Source organism: Brugia malayi, assembly GCF_000002995.4.
Source record: "Brugia malayi strain FR3 genome assembly, contig: Bm_v4_Chr3_scaffold_001, whole genome shotgun sequence".
Classification (NCBI taxonomy): domain Eukaryota; kingdom Metazoa; phylum Nematoda; class Chromadorea; order Rhabditida; family Onchocercidae; genus Brugia; species Brugia malayi.
This window is the reverse complement of record NW_025062477.1, coordinates 12,641,584-12,659,152: the sequence shown is the minus strand read 5'-3', so window position 1 is coordinate 12,659,152 and position 17,569 is coordinate 12,641,584. Positions and strand designations below refer to the sequence as shown.

Sequence of the window (17,569 nt, the reverse complement as noted above, 5' to 3'; positions counted from 1 at the left end):
CAATAATTCGATAAATTTTTATCACAAAATAAACGATAATATAATATTATGCTGAAAAATTTAACAGATTAAAAGTAAACCAAAGACACTGTTTCGTTTTTTTTTTTTTTTTTTCCTTTTAATTTCACATTTCTTAATACTATCTCATTGATAACAATAAAAACAAAAATAAAAACAAAAAAAAAAAAAAAAAAAAAAAAATAAACAAACAAGCAAATATAGAGACATATATGAATAGTATCATTTCATAGATTAAATTTGTCAATCTTAGGCAATGCAGTAACATTTTCAAACTATTTTCCTAATGTACTACTTCAGGTTCAACAACCAGGTATAATGATTCTGTACTTTGTTCAGGTGTTAACCCAAGTGGAATACCTTTCCATTCTAATGAATTACAGGTTGACCAACGATTATTGGCTGAACTATTTGAATCTGTTATTTCTGGTTTCTTTTCAGCTGTAATATTAAAAAATTATTATGATTTTTGCAATTGACTAAATGCTTAACATTCTGAGCATTAAATGTATTATTGAAGTTAAATTTTTAAGTTTCTACAATTCAATATTTATCAATTCTTTTTTTTTTTTTTTTTTTAGAAATAAAGTAGTTTTTCTGCTACCAAATAAATAGCTTACTCATCATTTATTATATTATAGATCTAGGAAAAAGAAATGTTAATTATAGAACAATCAGTTTTCAAGAATAATTAAAAAATAACAAAATAATTAGAATATAATATTCGCTAAAAAAAATTAAAAAAATAGACAAAACTACATAATGATTCATCAGCTAACTTTTACTATTATTACCTTCAAATTTATTGTTTTATTCATTATTTGTTTTTGTATATTCTAGTTTATAAATAACAAAAATCGCATGCTTTTTTTTTATTTCACCTTGTTGTTAATTGCAGAAAGTATAAATTATGTGCATTGTGTCAAAAAAACTAAAAAAAAAATGAAAATTTTAAACATATAATTCATTATATCAAAAAAAAAAAAAAAAAAAAAAAAAAAAACCAATTACTACCATACTTTTATAATTTAAGTTTAGTATTTATAATTTTATGGCGAGAAAGATAAAAAAGAATTGCATTTTGAGATTTGAAATTTTATTAAGATAAATTTTCACAACTGTTAAAAGTTTGAAAAAAAAAAAAAGAAATCTCATGCATATGTAAAAAATTTAATGACGAGGTCAAAATGCTGATAATTTTAAATATGACTGTAAAAATTAATAGAAACAAGTAAAATATATTTATAATTAAGATTAAGATAATGATTCAACAGCTAATTTTTATAATTAAGATAGCATTGAAATGCAAAGTTAAATAAATTATCTCCTACAAAATTTCATGGCTATATATTAATTGCAACGGAAAATTCTTCAAATAATGCTTAATTTTAAATCATTTCGCTCAATCAGAACTTTTAATAATTGAGAAAACATTTAGGTATGCAAAAATGGTAAGTGAAAATGAGAAAGAATGAAAATAACAGAGTTATAATCATCTAACTTTTTTTTTTTGCCATTAAATTTCGCAAGTCATCGACAGTTTTAAATGATGCACCAATATTGGTGGAAACCGGAAATGATGATGCATCAATACTGGTGGGATCCGGAAATGATGCTGTTCCTGTGATAGTTGTCTTTTTAGAAGACACTACAACGAGTTGCTTCAAAGCATTCTGTTCTTTTTCTGTTATTTTTTTGATTTTGCTCAGAATTCTGGAAATTTAAATTGGACAAATTGAAGACATTTTTAAGTAATAAAATAAAAAAAAAATTAATAAGTTAGAAATAAGAAATTGCTATGATATTTTCCGAAAGAAAAAAAAAATAGTAACTTTAGTACACTTTTTTTTTCTAGCAGATAATCTTAAAAAAAAAAAACCTATAAAAAAACAATTATAAAAAAGAAAAAAAAAATTTTTTTTTTACTTATCAAAATATGCTTCTCGTAATTCTTTTGGTGCCAACATTATCGCTTTCAAAATTCTTTCCCATTCAGATTCACTTAAAACATTTGCTAAAAGAAATTACATTTAAAAACAAAAAAAAAAAAAAATTTGCTACGACTAATAATACATGAAAATATTTTACAAATTTCAAAACGAAAATCTATCATTTAATTGAAAAGATAGAAAAGAGAAAGAATTAAGTAAATGATTCAAGTGATAACATTAATTTATAAATCATAAAAATTATTAATAAATAATTTTGAACAAAAAAATGCTAACATTCCACATAAGCAGTTAACATTCGATCACTCCACGCAATTAATTGTCGTTTTCGTATTGGTTGTATTTCATCATTTGATGCAATTTCAAGAAGCTAAAATGATGATTGATTTAATTCCTTTAGGACAGATTATTTTTAATAAAATGTTAATTTTGATATATCATTATTGATAACTGATATCCGGTAACGAATATTTGGAAATTATCTATTGATAAGTAACAAATTATGCATAATTTCATCACTCACTATAAATGTTTTTCCTTTTGTTTTTTTGTATATAAGTTATCTTTTTGATCAGAGATAAAATTTACCTGGAAGAGTAATTCAGGTAACATTTTGGCTTCATTCAGAAAATGAAAGATTGGTTTCCAGAACAGTTGCAAATCTTCCGGAACAATCCATATAGCTTCATTTTCTGCAATTAAAAAGAAAAGAATTATTTCGGCTTTTTTTTTTTTTTTAACAAAACTGCAAAAGGCATAAATTGAAAATTCTTCAGCGGTAAAAATAACTGTTTATCAAAATCTAAAAATCTAAAAAGAAAAAAAAAAAAAAAACCTTATTACAACTCACTTCTATATCAATATGCCATTTCATATGAAGCAACCTTAATGTAAAATAACAAATAATTATAATTGTAACTAATAAATCAAACTCATACTTGCAAATATATTATGATCAACTGATCTAACTTGTTTCTCGTTTAAAATCAAATATCCTTCAAGTAAAAATGCCCCCAGAAATTCCCTGAAATGTGGAAAAATTCATTTTCAGATTCAATCTTTAATTTGCATAAAGTTCTATATAACAATAATAGAAAAATATATATAGCAATAAAAATAATTACAAGTCTAACTTAACTAACTTTTTTGGTTGTAAATCAATTGCAAAATTAATTTTCAAAAATGATAAATTTTGACAAATTTAATTGGTCAAGACATAATTTAGAGTTCAAATTTTTCTTAACAAAGAACTATTGTTGGGAAATAATTGACAAACGATCAAATTCATACAAAAAATTGAAGAATGAAATAAGTATGATCATAAATAGTAATTCAGATTAAAATTATCACTGATTAAATGAACGAGAATTTACAAGCAATTTACCAAGGATGCATCATAATAAATGTTTCTATTTTCGCCAATATCTTTTGCAATTTTATTTCCTTGTTTGGTTTATTATTTTTTCGATATGCACATAATTTCATCTGAAAAACAAGAATTATTTGAATGATAACAGTGATAAATGATGAGTTATAATAATGATAATGAGTGTCGCTATTTTGGAAATAATTGATAAGGAATTAGTATGGAAGAAGAATAAAATTATTAGTTTAGTTACCATACTTTTTGATTCAGTTAAGCAATCGGTAACAGTTAGGCAATCTCGTTCTTTTTTTTTTCTTTTTAAATTCATTCTTTTTTTTTTGATTTTTATTTCTAAAATCAGTGATAAACTAAAACATCATGAATTAAACTACCTTTTCAAAAGAACAAAGCATGAAACGATCAATTAAATCAACAGCTTCTTGTTGTAAATCAGTTTCATTTTCATTTTGAATATTTGAATTTAGTCCAATTGCTTCAGCTACTGGTCTTGACCAATGATGCTCCTAGAAAGAAAAGAATGAAATTTATCAACATAATTTATTATTGCAATGTGAAAGAAATAATTTTGAAAGAAGCGTAATTAATTTATAAACAGCTTCATAAAATTTACTTGAATCTTCTTCAGATAGAAATTAAATTGCAATTTAAACAGCTTCATAAAATTTACTTAAGATATTTTAATTAATTTGTAAACATTTCATAAAATTTACTTGAAATATCTTCCTGAAATATTAAATTGTAATTTCCATAATCAATCCTAAACCTTACCTATCAGAAGCACTTAAATAATTTGATGCTAAAGACAATTTATCATCATTCATCATAAAAAAAATTACCCAAAGCCAATTGCGACAGTATTGCGCTGCTTGACGTAAATTTTCTAGCGATGGAAGATGCGAATGAGTTGCACCATGTCGAATGTCAACCACCCACTGTGGAATACCAACCTAAAATAAATTTTGAAAATTTTCAAATTAAAATTAGCGTCTAAAATGAATTATTATAATATATATATATAAAGGAATTCTGACAAAAATTTCATATCAAATAAAATACTTACATCACTAACAGCTGATGCAATTGATTTGAATTTATAATTCGTTTGACATATTTCATTAACATAATTGACAAATCTGCAAAAAAAAAAAAAAAAAAAAAAAAAAAATAAAGAAAGAGGAAGAAAAAATTGCATAATCTTTCATTTTTTTTTTTCTAGAATCTTTGCAATTTATTATCGGATGAAATATATTTTGAATTACATTGGAAAATCGAAAATTTAGGAGATGAAAGTTAAATAAGCTGATTTATTGCGAGGAAATTAAACGTCAATTAACTGATGTTACCAACTTTATTATTTTTCACACAAAATTTAGAAATTATTGTGGTCATTCTTACCACTGACTTGAAAAATTAATTTGTAATAAAAAGCTCACTAAACTTCTAAACTTTAAATAATATTAAATGATATTAATTTAGTCAATTAAAAAAAAAAAAAAGTAAAATTACAGAGCAAATTTTACGAAATATACTATTAAGAGTTATTAATGCAGAAATAACAGCAAATTTTGAAGTTAATGAAAATAAAAATATAAAGTTTAATTTCTATGATAAATTCAAATCAACTGATATATTTATTTATTTTTTTTTTATAATTCACAGTATAAATTTTATGAATTGCAACTAGTTATTTGCTGTATGATTAATCGGACAATCAACCTATATTTTGCATTTTAAAAATCCATTAATTTAATGCTAACACTTTTATCATTCCTTTTTTGTGGAAAAAAAGAAGAAAAACCATCCTATTTCGTATTTTTTTCTTTTGCAATAAATATTTTTGAGATGAAAATTCAATCATTCACTTTTTTTTATTAAATTATACATTACATTAAACTCTTTCTTTAACAATTTTATATAATTTCAATCTTTTCCCTTTGGAAATTTTATAATTTCTTATCCATTTTACCATTTCTATTCTAACTCAGCTACTTTTGCTTAGCTACTGAAGCAATAAAGTAATAATTTGTTCTCGTTTCCAATAAAAATTTCACAATTATAACAGAAAGATTACTTTTTAAGATATGGACATATAAGTAATAAGAAGAAATTCATTAAATTATTCAATTAACATTTCTACAAAATTTAACTGCAAAAATATATCAAAAAACATTGGAAAAATTGGTGTGCAATATTAAACTAATAAATTTTGCCATTTCTTAATTAAGCATTCAAATATGTTATTCAAAGTCATTTTCATATTTGGATATTATTGAAAAAAAAAAAAGAAAAATATTATCTGAATTCTAACTATTACTTAATATTAGACAATTAATAATGCGATAAATCTAACTTTAATTGGTAATATGATCAATCTGATCTCAATATTCTGTTTTATTTGTTTATTTTTTTTAAATCAGTTTAATTGCACATATTTTATCTTCAAATCGTTAGGGAAAGAAATTTTACCAAAATAGAAAATAGAAAAATTAAAAATAATTTATTCTTATCATTACTGCCACATATGTATGTATCTAATCTTTTTTACAACACTAACCTTATAATAGCAGTACAATAAGCAAGTTTTACATTACCAATCTTGAACCAATCATCATTTTTTGTCTCCTTATCCATAATTATTGCGCGTAATAACATTTCAGTCATATCTGCAGCTATATGTACCGAATCACCCGATCTAAATGTATTTTCTCTTTTTTCATTTCCATTCATTTTTTTATTTTAATTTTAATATCACAGCAAAACATGAAAAGTTTATGTATGATAAAATTGACACAATTTAGAAATTAAATGTTCGATAAGCATAATGTAACAAAAACTATACTATATCAACTAACAATATTAGCTAGCAAAAATAATTCCTCTCTGAAATAAACAGATACAAATTATATGACAAATACAATTACCGCCTATAATTGAAGATAATATCACAAGAAATAACTGGTTGTTCTGATTAAGAGAAAAAAAAAAAAAAAAAATGAAATGAAAAGCAAATGAAATCAATGAGAATTTGTCATTAAATAAAAATATATGATTTATGCAAATTCATTAACGTTTGCAGCATTATCTCTGATAAATTGTGTTAAATAAGAAAAACAAAGTTTGATAATTAAATTTATATGATAATAGTATAGTTTGACTGTATTTAGCAAGAATATATCTTATCTTATTAAGAAAGAAAAAAGAAAACAATAATTTAAACTAAGTAATTCTAATAAACCAAAACTAAGATGAAATTATTTATCATTTTTTTCATTAAACTACAAATAATTTAATTAATGTAAAATAATTGAATGATAGAAAGAAAATTAACCTTGCTTTCCATGATACAATTAATGCTACAGCATGTTTTAATTCAGATATTTCATCACTTCGATATACATTTGTTACAATATCCCATTCACGCCTGAAAAAACAAGAAAAAAACTTAAAAATTTCAAATAATGGAACTATGCTTATTTTAGAAGCATAAATAAAAACAGATAATATATTCCAAAAGCATAAAAGCATAAAATTTATCTTAATATTTTTTACATTTTCTCATTGTTTACATTTTCTCATTGTCTTCAAACCTTATTGTTTCAAAATGCCACACTATTCGTGAAACAAAAAATATAATTTCTTTTGGAAAATATAATTTCATCAACTAACCTTGTAAATGGTACTTGAACTCCTTTTAAATTCGTCATTCTTTATCAAATAAAAAAAAGAGCACATGAACACACAAACATAAAAAAAAAAACCCAGATAATTCACTGTGTTAATGGAAATCCACCAAATGATATTTATCCTAAAAATGAGAAAACAAGTTATAAATTTGATAAGCTTTTTAAAAGTTTACAAATAAACAAATAATTCTGCAGTAAAGCACTTTTTTATTTAATGGAAATATTACCTTCTGTCAAAGTAATTCTATTAAATATACATATTATCTGTAGTAAATAATACTTCGTAGCTTATCTAATTGAACATTCTAATCACTTTATTATGTAATTGCAATAGCTTAATTCATTAAAAATAAATAAAAAATTTATGAGTACAAGTAGATAGTTTCAATAAGTTATCATCTAATTATATGATATTGTAAAACTATAAGCAAGGTAAGTAAGATATGTCCTAATTAGCCCAGGTTTTGACAAGAAATTTTTGAGCAATAAAAAATTGAAAAGTGTTTATTGAAAAAAAAAAGTATGTTGCAAAAATCAGAGCAAATAATTTTCTCATCACATTGTTCTATATAAAATTAAATCATTCCAAATTTAGTTATAAATAATATTACAAAGATAATATGGAATTGCTTTAACAAATTATTTTATTCGTTTTATGAATGAATGAATTTTTTTTTTTTTGCTCATTAAATTTTATACTATTTCTCAATAAATTCACACTATAAAATTCCGACTTCGAAATTTTAATTTATTGTACATGCGCATCAAAATATTTTTCCTTTTTGAGTTTCAATTATTTAATAAATTTTTAGGTTAGAAAAGAAAAGCATATACATGCTATTAGTATGGGTAGAATTTTCACCAGCAGAAGATACTGTAATGTAGCAGTAAATTTTTTTTTATCATTTCACTTAGTCATAATATCAAAAACTTCTCAGCCAGAAGAAAAAATTCTGCCTTTTTCTTTTTAAACTAACAATTAGGAAATATTTAAGAAAAAATAATATAGCAAATATCATATACAAATTGTTAGGGACAAATGATCTGCAAATAAAACTGGTATTTCTCAAAATAAAAAGCAAAATTGATGAAGTAGTATCAAAAAATAATTCATTACAAACTTATTTTAAACAGTAAATAGGCACAAAACATATAATTGCAAAAAATTTAGGTTCAAGGAAATATACGAAAAAAAAAAAGAATGGAGTTCAAAGCTATTCATATGTGATAGCTGAGATAAGAGAAATGGAATGAATAGGAGAACATCATTCATGCATAGCTTCGAATTGTAATACGAAAAGATATAAATAAATCAAATATGGAAGCGCAAAAAGAAAAATACTGCTAATTATGATAAACTGAAAAAAAAAAAGAATAATCTGAACAAATAAGTTCTACAATATTTATTGATCATTGAGCAGAAGTGAAACATTCCTAAACTATTCTAAGCTAGGAAAGATGTAACACAGTAAGGAAGGTGATAATACAGCAGCAGTATCAGAATACAATGATTTAATAAAGCATAAAAAATTAAGTAGATGGAAAAAGAGGTAATTATCACAAAGAAAAAAAAAAAATTGAAATTTTAAGAAATACTCAAAAAAAAATCTTAAAAAAAAAATTTTCTCAAACCGTAAATATCATAGAAACATAAGTGACAAAAATGTGTCCGTAATAAACATTTAGCAGCAAAAAAAAGGGAAATAATGGAAAACATTAATAGAATTTGCGTTACTGTAATTCGTTGCAATGTATAAAAATGAAATTACCATAAACGATCAAAAATTTAAGAAATTGTAAATAAAAAGCATCGGAAGAGAGTTTTACTAAGTAAGCACCATAAGAAAAAAAAAATAAATAAAAACTGGGAAGAGAAAGAAAATGAATTATAGAATAACATGTAAAGAAATAAATACGAAAATCGCAAACACTGATGATTCCTTTAAATCATTAACGGCTGAGTTTTTATTTTACTAAGCACATATTTGGTAAAACCATGTAAAAATTTTGGATATTCACGTTTGTATATAATTCGTAATGCTGATGCCGGCACCCAACCACCTGGATTTACTAAAAAAAAAAACCCATTTGAAACAAACGGTTTAAACAAATACAAAAATTAAATTAAGATAGCTTATAATAAGTTTCCTAAAAGAAGAAGTTAAATTTACATGATTTACCTGAAGTTATAAGAATGAATTCTTTAGTAACACTAGAACTGTCTCGTATAGAATATGAATCGCTTTTCTATCAATTTAAAAAAAAGATGATTCATTATGCAAATTCTTTCATTCATGTTATAATAATAATAATAGTGGTTGTAATTTTTTATCAGTAATCCCTTTTATAATCTGGACTTTGAACATTACAACAGCAATCATACTTAACTGATTATGTTACTATTTTCACTTTTTATATAGAAAAAAAAATATTTATATGTGATAACTATAATGCTTATCAGTTATTTATGCAAAAAAAAAAAAGAGTAGAAAACTACAAAATGGAAATTATGAAAAAATCGAAAAATAACGTTATTAAACTAACTACTGATTAAAAACTTCTACAATTTATACATAAGAAGTTCTCAAAAATAATTGTAAAGATTTTCTAATGTTTTATATATTTTATGAAATTACCTTGCGCACAGTAACACACTTGGCATTGAATATCATTACGATTCAGCTTATCCACTGGCTTTTCATGTCCATCTTTAACGACTGTTTCACATAACATTGCTACAGTCAAACCAACTCGAACATTGGAATTATGTTCTAACTAAAATAATAAATTATAAAAATCTTATCTCAATCATTTCTACCGTTTTAACTATTAAATAAAAAAAAGAAAAAAAAAAAAAAAAACTAACCGGTACACTCGGTAGATTGCAATCATGGTTACATACCATATATAAATCCAAAGCTTTTGGGCTCTTTTGCTCTGGAAGATATCGTACATTTGACCAAAATAAAGATTCACGTTGAGCAGATGGCCAAATTCTCTTGTGTAACTAAAAAAAAATACAACAAATTAAGCATGATAAATTGGTAATGAGAACAAACTGATCAAATGCTTAGATGCAAGAGAAAGTTGCTTATGGTTTAGTGAAATATAATAAATACCAACCTGATGTATTATAACAGTATCCATTGAAATCCTCTCAACAATTCTTGTCCTGACCAATGTTTCTGGAAATTTATCATATCATTTCAACTAACTGTTTATTTGTCAAAATTGATAAAATCCTAAACAATTATAAATGGCAATCTTTGAAGTTCGTCCATAATCCTGTTTAGATGCATAATCCATTTTAAATCATTCAAAACTGCAAAATAGAGAAAAGATGCATACATTCAATAATATCACCTAAAATATAAGTTGTAACGAAAATCTCATCAAAATAAATTCATTCCAAAATTCGAAAAGAAAGTATAAGAACAATTGAATTGATGGATAAAATTTCCCTAAATTCCTTCATTCATATTTAATAAAGTAGGAAAAAAAAAGAATCAACTAACCATCCCATTCATGTTTATATCGCGGTTCGAAAAAATAATGAATGTATTCCCGGGCTGATACACCCTAAAATAGCGTGAATTAATGATTTTATTAATTCATTCTAACTTCATTACTATTCCCTAATGTTATAAATAAAAAAATTTTCTTCCAGTATTGTGAATATATTAAAAGATGAACTAAATGATTAATATTTTATACTGCTGCGTTTTCAATAAAATCTCTAAGAAATTTAGGTGGATATTTTGTTTATCTCTAAAATTACTTATAGTCATAAAATTTAGACACTAAATTTTCCAAATATATAACTTAGATCATTTTTTGGAAAAATTCGGAATTAAAAAAAAAAAAAAAACCTGTACAAGATGAACGGCTTTCAATGGATCACAGACTATCCCATTAACTTCCAATTCTCTTTTATACATCTTCATTTCGTCTTCTTCCATGAATAACTGCCAAACCTGTAAATTCCGCCATCTGTAGAACACCTTTAATTTAGGACATTTTCTAAAGAATGAAAGCTTTTAGAGTGCATTCAATCGCTCAGTAAGCCATTGTATGCATACTGTTTATGAAATATAAGAAAGCGTCCCGAAAAAAAAAAAAAAAAAATAAATACTGCAAAGTTGACTTAGGAAAACCTACGAAATAAAACGTTTTATATAGAAAGAAGAAAACGTTAACATAGTTTTAATTAAAATGTAAAAAACTTATTAATGCTTTTTCAAATTAGCATAAATAAATTAATTCTAAATTCACTCTACTTTAAAGTTCCACATAACTATCTGAATGCTTTGGCAAAGTACTGATAGTTATACAGCTCAAAATTTTACATAACTTAATCCATGCTACCAGCAACAAAACAACTTACTTCAATCTATCTATTTACTGTTGTAATATAAATTTGGAATTCAAATGCAAAATCTAACACCGTCATAAATACTAGATCGAGCATATTTTAATTGTTCCATTGCAATTCGATTGATTTCTTTTGCAAATGCATTTGATGCAGGTAAAGTGACATTTTTGGGTGGTGATTCAGCAATATCAGGATAATTTTCATTAGCTCTTTCTCTCTCAATTAAAGACTCCGAACTAGATATCCTTGCCGCTCCTTTCCCCTGAATTACCGTAAAATCAATTAAACTGAAATAAATAGCGTAAAGCCACATTTTTTGACAGTGAAAAATTTGGATAACCTTTAACGATCAAATAAATGTTAGAAAGTGCTATAGAATTAATAATGGAAGAAATTTTATATATATATATACGAAACATCGCCGTGTTCACTTTCAGCTTAAAATAAGAATGAACTGATAATTTCAGTAAAACTCATAATTTATAGGACAATTTTGAAAATTTCCACCAAATTAAATAACTGTTTTACTATATCTCCATGTAAGGATAATAGGTATTAAGCGTTTTATAAGAAGAGATGGACTTGAATGATTAAAACTATTTGGTCCATCTTATAACCAGTTTTGAAAATTTATAATATACATTCCGAAGCATTTGAATGCTTTGTGCTTCCTATTCTTCAAAATTTACCCAAAATTAGACAGCCAGCATGTTTGAAAGAAAAATTAAGAAAAAAGTCACGTCAAGTAAAACAAAGAGTAATAGAATACTAAATTAACCACTGCATTAAAAACTATTTTAAACTGATAAGGATACAAACTGCAAAACTACGTCCTTTCGCATTGCTTTTATTTTCCGGAATGCTATCGTCAGCATCATGCCATTCCTGTTCATCATCATCACTTGAAACATTATCGAGCTCCTGAAAACACAAGAAACATTGAAATTTACAATAATAATTTAATCATATAAATAAAGTCATGAAGAACATAGAAATCAATCCAATAAATTCCTTATGTCCTTCTTACAAAAAGAAATTCCTTACAAAAAGATAGCATCATAAACAACTAAATAAGCCATCTTATAAAAAATTCCTGAAGTAGAAAGAAGATAGTTTTAGGATTACAGGTAGCTGTCTCGTTGTAATCATCAGTTCTCACATACACTTAAAAAGGTAGGACGAAAAGAGAAACTTTATTGTATCAATAACTTTCTTATTATATGCTATTATAGTCTTCTAATTGTAAATCATTAAGTTAATGAAAATATTCTAGCCCATCTCCTATTATCACATTATTGATCACTGAATGTTTATTTCAATCATTTTACTATATCATCCACTTAACTCCCATTTGCAGTTGTTCGTATCTGATTTGAAAAAAATTTTTTAAAGCTTACGGATGTTTGATTCAACATAATGCTTCGTGAACAGTTACTAGCAATGTCCACGTGTGCAGTGTGACAATTCTCGTCGTAACGCTGCTTATGATTAACTTTCGTCTAAAATAATATTATATATGAAAACATATAAAATGCGTAGATTATATTTTTACAAAATCTCTTTGTAGGAATGCTAGAAAGCAGCATGCAGTATGAAGTCTTAACTATTTATCATGTCGTACTACCTTACAACCAACCTAACAACATATAAAAATTGCTTAATTGTTTGTTCATTGCAATTACTTATAGATCTTCCAAAAACTTTTGCTGTAATTATATACAAATATCAATGAAGTGATCTGACCTCACGAAAAAACTCCCACTCATATTGTTACTGCAGTCAGTAATTTCAACCAATTATAGAGAATTGCGAAAAACAAGTTAACTAGTTAGGAATGATTATTAAAAATCTATTGAAAGTAAAAATTGGAAATCTATTGAAAAGCTGATATAAAAAAAGAAAGAATATGAAAAAAGTTGATAGAAGTTTTGTTATGTGAACGATCAGAACAAGTATTCGTAAGTGTTCAGCGCCTGGTTCTTTTTGCCCACTGCAACAAGCCGTTATGTCATTATTCGGAAATACATTGGTTTATGATCGAGCCTTTCGATTAATTTCACCGCTAAGAGAGATTGTGTGTATGTGTGTGTGTGTGTTTGCTTCTTAAGAAATTCCAAGATAAAACGAATTGATTTCTGATTACAATAAATGTTTCATGAAAAATTATGTCATTTTTTAAATAAAAATAGCACATCACGTTAGTTAATGGTTGGCTAGAGAAATAAACATGTGCAAAATAGCGTTTGACAGACAGAGAGAGAAAGGGAGAGAGAGATGAGGTTTTCTGAAGAACAAAAGGAAAAATAGACAAATAAAATAAGCCAAGCATTAATACTTCAAATTTTATTATAAAACTTAATTTAAATTCCATAAAAGTATGGAACTAATGAAACAAACGTTCTAACACTATAGAAATACGCTAAAAAAAATTCCACAAACGACGCAGAAAAGGAACAAAAGAAAAAGAAATGCCACGTTATGGGCATTTCTTTTCCCTCTGTTTATTTGCTATACACATCTAGAGTATGGTTATATGTAAATGCTAAAAATAGCTGCCATCTTCTTCAGCCGTTGATCTCGAAATTACTTGTAAACGAAAGAAAAAAAAAAAAATTAAAGCCTACTTTGCATCTATTTGCAAGTGGAATGTATACAGATCTTATTTACGTTCAATTGTTTTCCTGATTGTATTTTTCAATTAAAATTTGAAACATTTCATCCAAGATAAGACATTGAACACGAAAGCTAATGAAGTATTTTGGATTATGTAGAAGTAATATGATGACTTTTTATATCATCCTTTTGTTCATTTGTGGAAATTTTTTTCCCCCAAAACAATGTTTGCTTTGAAATACTAGCTCGCATGCAAATTACAGAATAAAAGTTCGTTAAATGAAAGTTATGATATACATAGAAAGATGAAGTAAAAGTCTGACTATTTAAATTATTTGTTAAGTTTTAATCTTCAGTTCAGCATAAAATTTGAAAATTTTCACTTCATAGTAAATGCATTAATACCTGTTTTGCGAGTAAATGAACGCATGTGTTAATATTTTGCAATACGGCAATAGTTACAGCATTTAGTGCAATACTTTCATCTAGAAGAGAGGTAGCATAAGTATTTTCTCGGTTGTCTTGGATCACACGAATTAAATTTTCTAGTCGAGTGGCTTGCCGTCCAATCATATCGTTGAAACGTTCCAGCTGTTCCATTTTACACATCAATTCTAACTGAAAAATAACGTCACGTGAATACTTTCTATTAAAGATGTGACATTTTAATGTTTACCACATTATTCTCTGCGAGGACAGAACCGAAACTTATCAACGATGTAAAATCAAACGACAATCAACACTTCCGACCCGATTACTACATTTTAAAGTGTGAAAGAAGAAAAAATTGCTTTCTTGATTCCTCTCTCAATCTAATATTACTAATATTTGCTTCTGGTTTTTGCCTTGATTTCGTGCTATTAATGCGTTAAAAATACATTCAGTACCTTCCCATCAAAAAATAAACTAGCATTTCATGATGAATAAAAACATTTGACTCAATACTTAAGCCTCATCTCAGCTTAGCATGATAGAATGGATATTCTAAAACAAATAATTGGCTTACAACATAACGCGATGGCTAAAGAAAATGATTAAGAAAAAGAAATGAAGAAAAGAAAGGAAAAAAAAAAGAAAAAAAATATAACGATGCCAACATGACCCAATTTAGTTTAAATAATAAAACTTACAGATAATGACGACTGTTCATAACCTGCACTTCTCGCCACATCATCAATCGAACAACGGTTTTTCAGTTTATTTTTGGTTGACCCGAACTGTTAAGAAACCAAAATATTTTACGATTTAAAGTAAAATTTTGTATCATTAGTAAAAAAAAACATCGATAACAACAATGTAGTACGACAGTTATTCAGCATATAAATAAACTAAGCTTAGAAGAACAAACATTTTCGTTGACTAAGCTCAAAAGAAGATGTGAAATACAACGAACCATTTGGTACCTTAAAGCACGTAACCATAAATTGCGTGATTTTGGATTTTGAGTTCTTAAATACCAGCACGCATCATTTGTTAACACATCAAATCGATTAAAATCAATATCACTTTCCTATAATGACAAGTGCCTACAAGTGAAATAAGTGAAATAAACGGTGGCACAATGTAGTTTGATAAAAATGATATGCTGCCGAGAATAACCATAAGAATGGATAAATAAATAAGTAAATAAATTAATTAATTAAAAAAACAATTAACCACAAGATGTGCAATATGTAATGCAATTGCACCACGACTTCCATACTGCTTCTCGGATTCTGATTTGTAATACATTAAAATACCGTTTTCAAGTTCAAAATATCGTTTTTGCCATCCATATACAAAATTTGTCCATTTATACATAATGCCACAAACTTTTAATCTGAAAATGTAAAAACTAAGATTTCATGTCTGATCGAATTTGAAATTCTAAAAAATTAAAATTCTTTGTGCATTCCGTGCATTCATACATTTTTGAATTATACCATTCTTATATTTCGATATGATATTTATCACAACGGGATTCAACGAATCATTTCGTGTATCTCACTCGCTCGTTAAGTTATTAATAAAACGTGAGCGCGAATTTTATTTCTTATAACTTTAAATTTGAACGACAAGCAGATTTAAATTTACTGTCATAATATATGGAAAACAATCATGTATATAGTGTTTGCCTATTGCTGGATAATTCTCATCAATTTCAGCTACTTTTCATAGTTTTTTCTAGTGTCACTTAATTATTTAATTATTTGCTAACATCAAAAGTTCCTTATCTCTTCAATTGATGGATCCAGGTAGTAGAAATATTCTAATATTACTGTCCTACTTTGTTAATCCTAATTATTAATTTAATCATTAACCTGAGCAAGCTGTTCTCATTCATTCAAATTTGCTATTACTATCCTAAACTTTCTAATACCATTATTTCACTATTCTTCAACACTTAATATTTGACTAGATGAAACTTATTTACACAGTAACTTGCTCAATAAACCAATTTTGGATGAAAAATGAAATACGACTAATAAAAACGGTAAGATTCAGAAAAAGACAACTGAATGACTATCGATAATTACATTCATTTACCAATTTCTAATAAAAGTGAGTTTTTGTTAACATGAAACACTTACAAAGCATTATCTTCATCTTCAACATTAGCATCATTTAACGATTTGCTATGCTGTCGAACAGCAGCCATTTTTTCCTTTCCCAAATATCTTCTCTTCTCCTCCTTTTTTACCAGCAATCGCAACAGTTTAAAAAATTGAACTGTAAGAAAACAAATCTCAATTAGCACTTATATAGCAAATTCCCAAACTGAAATGACAACGACCGAAAACTAATTGAAATACAAATATAAATGACATCGGGAAACGAAATTTGCATAACGTCTCTAAATATAATGCTACATGAAAATTTCGTCTTGCATCTCTAGTGTGAGTTATTTTGTTATCAGTTCAAATTATTATTCAAAAAAAATTTTCAGGAGTTAGAAATAGCGTAAGAAAGAAAGAGTTCAAGATTGAAATCAAGATGAAAAAAATAATTCAGGAAAATAAAGATATTAGAAATAATTTGATAAGCAAAGAAAAGACAATCTGATGAAAGAATGTGCTAAAAAGGGAGGTATTGGAGTTAGAGAAATCGAGTCAGTTTATTGCCAAAATATTTATTTATCATCAAGTTGAGTTATCACTTAAATATTTTTAAACTGAGCCAAATTATCACCAATGTATTCCCAACAGAATCAATTTATCACCGAAATATTTATCATCAAGTTGAGTTATCACTACAACTTCTATTAACACTTCCAACGTAATCAATTTGCTATCGATTTATCAGCAAACATCATCAAAAATATTTATCATCGTGTTAAGCTGTCACCAAATATACAATTGAGCTATGTTACTACAGAAATATTTGTCGTTGTGTTGATTTATCATTTAAATTTTTTTCATTAGAATCAATTAATTATCAAAATGTTGATCATCGAATTAAATTATCACCAAGTATCTTCAACCGAACTAAGTTCTTCAAGAAATATATTATCATTATGATAAGTTATCACCGAAATGTTTTCTAATCAGCACAATTATTTATCGAAATG

At 25.9% G+C, this 17,569-nt stretch overlaps 2 protein-coding genes across 2 annotated transcripts; both read right to left on the bottom strand.

Moving 5' to 3' along the window:
* Positions 1 to 301: 301 nt before the first annotated feature.
* On the bottom strand, positions 302 to 7,058 carry Bm6287 (Uncharacterized protein; the record flags this gene model as incomplete). The annotated part of the gene is made up of 13 exons (XM_043080972.1): positions 302 to 459; positions 1,520 to 1,731; positions 1,945 to 2,032; positions 2,244 to 2,337; positions 2,556 to 2,659; positions 2,906 to 2,991; positions 3,352 to 3,452; positions 3,726 to 3,857; positions 4,191 to 4,301; positions 4,415 to 4,487; positions 5,909 to 6,046; positions 6,683 to 6,775; positions 7,021 to 7,058. The coding sequence occupies 13 exons, from the start codon at positions 7,056 to 7,058 to the stop codon at positions 302 to 304; spliced, it is 1,428 nt and encodes a 475-aa protein (XP_042936906.1).
* Positions 7,059 to 8,979: 1,921 nt separating this feature from the next.
* Positions 8,980 to 16,660, bottom strand: Bm3584 (PH domain containing protein; the record flags this gene model as incomplete). The annotated part of the gene is made up of 14 exons (XM_043080971.1): positions 8,980 to 9,107; positions 9,674 to 9,812; positions 9,904 to 10,044; positions 10,161 to 10,222; positions 10,553 to 10,616; positions 10,907 to 11,011; positions 11,480 to 11,671; positions 12,229 to 12,330; positions 12,807 to 12,908; positions 14,428 to 14,640; positions 15,153 to 15,239; positions 15,416 to 15,532; positions 15,679 to 15,841; positions 16,593 to 16,660. 14 exons carry the CDS (start codon positions 16,658 to 16,660, stop codon positions 8,980 to 8,982), a joined length of 1,683 nt encoding a protein of 560 aa, XP_042936905.1.
* Between the last annotated feature and the right edge of the window lie 909 nt (positions 16,661 to 17,569).